Source organism: Pimephales promelas, chromosome 4, assembly GCF_988280905.1.
Source record: "Pimephales promelas chromosome 4, fPimPro1.hap1.1, whole genome shotgun sequence".
NCBI lineage: Eukaryota > Metazoa > Chordata > Actinopteri > Cypriniformes > Leuciscidae > Pimephales > Pimephales promelas.
This window is the reverse complement of record NC_142772.1, coordinates 6,719,510-6,727,636: the sequence shown is the minus strand read 5'-3', so window position 1 is coordinate 6,727,636 and position 8,127 is coordinate 6,719,510. Positions and strand designations below refer to the sequence as shown.

The 8,127-nt window shown below is 36.3% G+C and overlaps 1 protein-coding gene across 1 annotated transcript; it reads right to left on the bottom strand.

Moving 5' to 3' along the window:
* Positions 1–16: 16 nt before the first annotated feature.
* Positions 17–8,082, bottom strand: rad51d (RAD51 paralog D). The gene is made up of 11 exons (XM_039662048.2): positions 7,924–8,082; positions 7,732–7,819; positions 7,117–7,178; positions 6,872–6,990; positions 5,357–5,438; positions 5,096–5,230; positions 3,520–3,615; positions 3,358–3,448; positions 3,211–3,281; positions 2,176–2,334; positions 17–385 (listed from the first exon to the last, which is right to left on the bottom strand). Exons 2-11 carry the CDS (start codon positions 7,811–7,813, stop codon positions 287–289), a joined length of 996 nt encoding a protein of 331 aa, XP_039517982.2. The 5' UTR covers positions 7,814–7,819; positions 7,924–8,082; the 3' UTR covers positions 17–286.
* Positions 8,083–8,127: the final 45 nt, after the last annotated feature.

The following is an 8,127-nucleotide window of genomic DNA, read 5'->3' as shown; positions in this document are numbered from 1 at the left end:
TTATTTGACCAGTTGATACTGAGGAAAAACATCTATTTACGTTACTGCTTGCTCCATTCATCATTTAGAAAATATTAAGGTGCCAACAAAATATTTTAATAAAAAAGATTTGCAAGGCCTTTGTGACACAAGACACAAATGTTCCTTATCACTTGTCAAAGAAAACAAAAGTCCGTAGATATAATATACATATTTATTTACACCGACTCAAAATAATCCTCTTAGTCTTTGAAATCAAAAGGATGGCCATTTGTATTGTCTATGAAAACACTGAGTGGAACTTCGGTCAAGGTTTACTGCTTTCTAACTTCCTCTTGCCTGAAATGGAGGTGCTCCTCTCTTCAGACCAGTGACAAAGGTCAAACTCCTCTACCAGACCACAAGCCTAAAAAATTAAAGCAAGCAAACAAACAGTGAATTGTAGCAACGTGTACCCACTCAGTAAATATTTTATTGGTCTAGATTTTTTTAAGAATGGACCTACCTGCAGACTTCAGTTCCAACCCTGTTCCAACACACTTACCTGCTATAGTCTGAATAGTAGGTGTTTTAACTGTACAAATTACTCACGGTTCGGTTTTATGAATGTTTAAATTGGCTTAATTAGCAACATGTACTGTTCATGGGTCTCATTTATAAAACTGTGTGTAGGATCCTTACTAAAAGTGTACATGCGTCCGAAAGGCAAAAATGGCGTACGCCAAAAAAATTCTGATTTATAAAAACCGTTCGTATGCCAGAACCTGCGCAGAATTCACTTTATAAATCCCAGTCAGCCGAAGATTGTACGCACGTGCGTCTCCTCCCTGAAATAACCATATATGGAGATTACAACGCCTAGTTTAAATATGCATATCCTCATCTGCATATCATTATTCATCCATGTGATACCATGTTAAGAAACAAAACGTTAGGAAAATATTAAATACAGATGTGCCGTGTCACAATAAATTATTATTTATTTTTTAGTTGCCTATATCCTTACCTTGTTTTTGAATGAATAAATCAAATAGTGTAAAATACATTTCAGAGAAAGATTTTCTCGATCTATTAATTTATATTTTTTAATGGAAACAGATAGACATGGTTGTGCATTATTTGCATGGAACTATTTTCTCAGACAATCTGCTATTATCATGATTATCTCTAGTTAAAACATTAAAACACAGCATTCCAGAGGAAAAGTGTTAAAGCATCGCATCCACAACAAGTATGCATTTCTGTTTATTGAATATTTTTTTTTTGTAACTTGAGAATGGCATATTTAATCTAAATGTTTATATCAAGTAAAACATAGTTTAAATCATTCTTTAATTTATTTAAACTGTTATTGAGAACATGCACTGTATTTATTACTCATGAAGATTTACGGTTTTACTTGTTCTGCCGTTAGATTATAGGCTATATGTGCGTCAGTTTCACTAAACGGCCCAACGCGCTCGCTGGCGCGGACATTTAAGAAGGGATGGACATTGGCTTCCAGTGATAGTCTTGGTGAGTGAAATTATATTTGTTCTCTATTATCTTTTTGTAGCCTATAGGCTATATTTTCTTTAGATTTTTGGTCTAAAAGTGACCAAAAAGACATTTAACTCCAGCTCACCATCGGTGTCTCCAATTCCCTTTGTCTCCAGAATGTGCGTCCGCACAATCTCCCGTCAAGTTAGTTTTTTTAATAGATCACAACCTTTGCGTGGAAACTGGCGTTCGTATGTTTCCAGCCCCGCTTTGTACGTACGCACGCTTTACCTGTGCTGTCAACACTCGGGTGATGACGGCGTAAATAACTGGTTATTTTAGAGCTTATGGACAAAGAGCGACTGTTTTGACCACTTTTTATTTTTTTTTTAAATCATTACTCTTGTAATGTATTGGGAACCCAAAATGTGTATCCATCGAACGAAACGTACATTAGGCAAACTACGTCTGTCTGTTTAATGCATTATTTTCAACAAACCATATATTATAGACGAGGTGTCAGATTTAAGATGAACCACGGTGCAATTGTATGGTAAACGTTACAGTTCAATATAAATAATACCCGAGAACATTCCCCCCTACTGAATAGCTGGTTCAGGTGTGCTGGATTAGGGTTGGAGCTAAACTCTACAGGATAGCAGCCCTTGAGGAGTAGGGTTGGCGACCCCTGATCTAGACAATTTATCCTAAAACCACCTGTCGTGATGATTTGGTCAGAGTTGCGGTTCGCAAGGACGGAGTCTCTGCGTTCTCCACTTTCTGCAGGAGTACACGTGTGCGTGGCACATGGCTCCACGACTGGCCTAGTCCAGCCTTCAAATGCCCATTTCCGTCTTTGGTCACATGGTTTGTAACCTTCAATGCAAGATTTCAACATATCAGTATCTACTACAAAGGACATTTTGATAATTGGTCATAAACTAGTCACTGTGGGATGGATTTCCTTGACTTTTCCAGACATTTCTAAATATTCGCTCTTAAAGTCGCGACAGATATTTTTTCCATATTGTCAAAGTCAAATGGACTTATTGAAAAGGAAAAAAAAAAAATAGAATGGGGACTTGGTTCTTTCAATCAGTTGTTAATTGGTGGCGCCAATTTTAAGAAAAGTGGACTAAGGCTATGTTTACACGGAAACGATTCTGAAGAGAAAACGCAAAAGTGGCGTTGCATCGTCACTTTTTATTCTGCGTTTAGACGAGCGTTTTGTGTGGGAAATCGCGTGCATTTGATGACGCAAAAGTGTGTGAAATTCAATGTAGTATGCACTTCAGGTGGCTAGGAGGGCATACTACAACAACACCAAGTCCGCGCGCCTGCGTACAACTTTCACTGTCAAGCAGACTTTCGCGTTTTTAACGTTTACACGGGAACGCGGCGGTGGAGCGTTTTTAAGATTTCCACTCTGGAGGGTGGTTTCACTTTTTTGCGTTTTTAAGCCCCCAAAACGCCGTCGCCGTGTAAACGAAAGGCACATCCGCTGAAATATTTTTATGTTTTCACCCGCGAGCGTTCTCGTGTAAACAGGGCCTAAATCATTGGAGATCTTCCTGTTTTTACCGGAAGATCAAGTTACGACATTTTGATTATATAAAAAAAATATACACATATGTGCTTATACACATTCACATAAAGATCTATAACATGCATTTCCAAAACAGATAGGATGAATTTTCAATGAAAGCAGACTTTATAAATAAATAAGTAAACAGGAAATAGAAAGGTGTATACCAGCACAGCGATGTTGAAGTCTTTGGCGATCATCTTCATCTCCCCAGCAACTTGCATCAGCAGGGACATACCTGATGCAAAATAGCAGAACTGACTACTGATGCACGAGATAATGATAAAGTATTGTGCAATACTGTAAACAAATACCCTCGTTTTGTTTCCCTCCGAGCATGGACGAGAGCACAGCAGAGACTGAATCCACCATCAGCGCTTTGACTGAACCGCCTCCAACAGACGCCTGGGCAAATTCAAGAGTTTACTACAAACAACCAATTCAATCTATGGACTTTCACACAGAACAGAACCTACCTTCTGAAGGCCATCCGATCGTAGATTTTGAAGACATGCGAGCAAAGAGAAGACGTCAAATACTCTGAACACCTTGATTTTTTTAAGTGCCTCCATCTATGTATTGAAATGGAAAAGCAATATCTGTAGCACAGTACAAGTTATGATACATTTATTCATTTAGCTGACGCTTTTATCCAAAGCGTCTTACGATTGCTATAAATGTCAGAGGTCGCACGCCTCTGGAGCAACTAGGGGTTAAGTGTCTTGCTCAGGGAGACATTGGTGTCTCACAGTGGATTCGAGAGACAAAGGCATGCGTCTTATCCACTGCGCCATCACTACGATACAAGACAGTAAAGTTTCATATTCTGGTTCAGAACAAAATAAGCTTGACTGCATATGTGGAATAATGTTGATTTCCGCAAAAAAATAAAATAAACAATTGAATTGACTAACATACTAACAATGGAAGTTACAGTGAGTAAATAGGTCAAATGCAAGTGAATTTTGGAGAATTAATATGTGAAGCTTTAATTTTTTAAAAGCACTTCCATTGTTAGCTTCTGTATTATGATGTTTAAATCAATTTTACAGTTGTTTAAGCGTTTATGGTGTTAAAAGAGTGTTAGACAGAAATGGTTACGAAGTGATTTTTTTCACACTAAAATCATATTAAAGGGGTGGTAAAATGCCATTTTCACAATACGTAAAATAAATCTCTGATGTCCCCAGAGTGTGTGAAGTTTTCGCACAAAATACCCCACATATATTTTTATATAGCATGTTAAAGTAAAAAAAAAAACAACTTTTTTAGGGTTTGCAAAAATGCACTATTTTGTGTCTGGCCCTTTAAATGCAAATGAGCTGCTGCAGAGGGCGGGGTTTCGAGAGCTCGCGAGTTAGCAGCTGCTATTACCTCAGGCAGGCACGTTAAAATGGAGTCAGTCAAAGATGGAGAGAGTCAAGAAGGAGCGACAACATGTAGAATGCAACAGGACGTCTCTGAATGGTTAGTTGATGAATTTATGTTGCTGATGTGGAATTAACTATTTTCAATTAGCATATTCTGTCATGATAATCTATAAATCGCTCGTATAGGAACTTTTGTGAGATGCACACGGAGTGACTTTCTATTGTATGTGAAAAGATGGATGCTAAAGTTTGAGTTGACTCACAAACGTACTTCCTCTTCTCACCATGGACTGCGTGTTCCCGGGGGCGGGGCTTATGTACATTTTAGGGTTGGTGATGTCACTAACCCAAATATCTTCCTTTCCTTTGAACGTTGTAACTTTGATAATGTCGTTTACGCTCAAATAGCAACATTTCACACTAACTAAAGTTAGAAAAGTGAAATCATACTTTACCGCCTCTTTAACATTACGTGGCTTAAGATTTATGGTTTAGCCCCATTAGCTTCCAATCTAAGCGTCTCGCTGTAACCCAGATTTTTTTTGTCTCTTTTTGTTTTTATAAAAGAAGGGACAAGAGGAAATTTAACACTGACGCAAATGCTATTGATCCGGAATATTGAGCATACAACATAGTGATACTTGCCTTCGCAATCACTACTAATAAATTAGACTTTGATCACCTGCTCCTCCATATTAGGGGTCCTGGTTTGTAGCATCTGAAGCAGTCGGTTGGCACACACACCACCCCTTGTGTCAATGTAAAACACGGTCTGCTTCAGCTGGTGGGACATATTAACCGCAACACTAAAACACACCTACAAAGGGATTGAGAGAAACAGAGCATCGTTGAACACCCACTCATTTGCCCACCCAGCCCTAGTAGGTAATAAAAGCATGGTGGACTTTGACATTGTAGATGAGTTTCCAGAACAAAAGGTCACCTGTGTTTTCCCGCTCCCTGGACTTCCTATCAGCTCAGTTATTTCCCCTGTGTATAGCCCAGAATCTAACAGCTTATCCAAACTGAAGAGAAGACAGCACAAATTTAATACAAATTACAGGGACTTAATACCAAGGCTGCATTTATTGGATCAAAAAAAAAAATAGGAAAATCAGTAAAATTATGTAACAATTATGTAAAATTATGTTATTAATATAACAATGTTGGAGTAAACGCATTGCCAGTAACTTGAGTTACGTAATCAGATTACTTTTTTCAAGTATCACATTACTTTTAAAATTACATCAACTAGGGCTGTCAAACAATTAATCGCGATTAATCGCATCCAAAATAAAAGTTTGTGTTTACATAATATATGTGTGTATAATTATTTTATATATCTCTCTCTATATATATATATTTATATATAAACACACACACACATGCTTGTATATATTTAAGAAATATTTCCATGTATATACTGTATATAGATTTATATATAATTTATATTATATATAAATATTTGATATATAAATAATATTTTTTTCTTAAATATACATGCATGTGTATATATATATATATATATATATATATATATATATATATATATATATATATAATGTACATACATATTATATATATATATATTATGTACCCACATATATTATGTAAACACAAACTTTTATTTTGGATGCGATTAATCGTTTGACAGCCCTAACTTTAACATAATTCAGTTACTTTTTCAAACAAGTATGTTTTGTTTTTCCTTTTAATGACTGACACCTCTCCTGTCCCCAGGCGTGTTGTGCGCTGTGTGAACATGATGGTTATTGTAGTTCTAGACTAAATGAGAGCATGCATTTACTAATCTCACTTACACACAAAAAACTATATAAACTCTGAATATTATATGTTAAACAACACAAACATACTTTATGTATTTCATTTCACTTTATTAACTTTGCTGTTTGCTGCTGACCTTCGATTATCTAATTCAACCATAATATTAAATTAAAAATGACTTTAGATAAAGATCACATTTGCGTTTCGTTTTCAAGTAAGAGTGTTGAACTTTCTTCTCCTGCATCCTATTCTTCTGCAAAACGGCAGGTTTATATGAGCTGTGACGATCAACTGTACAGCCGTGAATTTGCATTTCCTTCAGCCTTAGGCTGATTTATTTCCTTTTTGGTGTGAAAGGGCCTTTAAATTTGCCAAAACTTTTTTGTCATTAAAAAAACAAACAAGCAAGCCGCTGAGCCCAGGTGAGGAAAAGTAATGCAACTCAATGACACTTTTGAGCAATTTAATGTGTCATTGCTGAATAAATGTATTAATTTCTTTCTTTCAAAAGAATGTAATAAAATCATAGTGAGTGACCCCAAACTTTTAAACTGTAGCGTGTATATACAAACTATTTATTATATTACGAATCCTCCACATGTGTGTGTGTGACACAGTATATATATATATATATATATATATATATATATATATATATATATATATTTGGGACCTGGGACTGCCGGTGGACAGAATAGCTGTGGAGCTCAAGAGCTCTTCATAGAGATCAGCTCCAGAGACAGGAAAAGCAGTGCACTGAGCCAAGAGCACACGCCGAACAGCTACTAGAGCCTGGAAGATAGGGCAGTGTTTAGTTAGTTAACTTGGCTTAGTTTTGTTGTACTTTGTGATCGATAATGGTAAATAAAGGTGAGGCCTGAATAGGCGTTACACACAAAAAGGCGTCATTCCACATACCTTGTAAGACAATGAACACTTTTGTGCAAGTTCTTCTGGGTTACACGAGACAAAGTCTTCAACTGAAAGAATTAAACACAGATGTATTATTAATTCAAGACCACGGACAGTTCCAGAATAACTTCATTAATCCCCATAGGCACAACTGTAGTGATTAAGCAGCAACAATAGTTCAATGAATAGTCCTCTTATTATTTATTTATGTCATTCCAAACTCATGTTGCCTTGTCATTTTCTTGTGAACACAAGGAGACATTCCACAGAATCTTCTTTACGCAGATCTTTTCCATAATGAGGAGTGTTATTTTAGTATTATTGAGATACTATTATGGTTTTATTAATTATTTTTTTTCCATTTAAGGGGAAATAACACTTTGCGATGAGAAAATAGCTACAGATATCTACTTATTATACAATATGCAGATTTATATTTCCAACACAACTGCACAATAAATAATCTTGACATTAAAAAGAGAGAAAACAAGTAGAAATTATTTTTTACTGTGGTAGTTTGTTTAATCCCATGAAGCCATTGTAGTACTATAGTATTTCTTGTTTATGCCATAAGGATGAATTTGAAACTACATGCATCAGTGTGATGCTCAAAGTCAACACCTGTTCTGATGTTCTCTGATTGTAAAGCCTTAATGAAGTCCTCGTTTATTCCAGGGCAGATCCCTTCTCTCAAGATCACCATGACTCCCTGGATAGAGTTTGAGAACACAATCGACAACAACCTTATTAAAAAGAGGTAACATAATAACAACGCTACGTTAAGCATCTTAATAACAAAATACTTAGTCTCACCAGATGGCTAGAAAGCCAATTAACACACACATACACACACTTATGTTAGTTCCTCTGAGTATCTTTACATCTTGAGAGTAATCTTCATGACTTTATATTGCCGCCCGCCACATTTCAACACTATTCAGCGTTCAGCGTGATTGACAGGAGAACCGGCCAATCACAGCCTCCGTAGCTTTACATAAGCCAATGACAGGCTTTGCA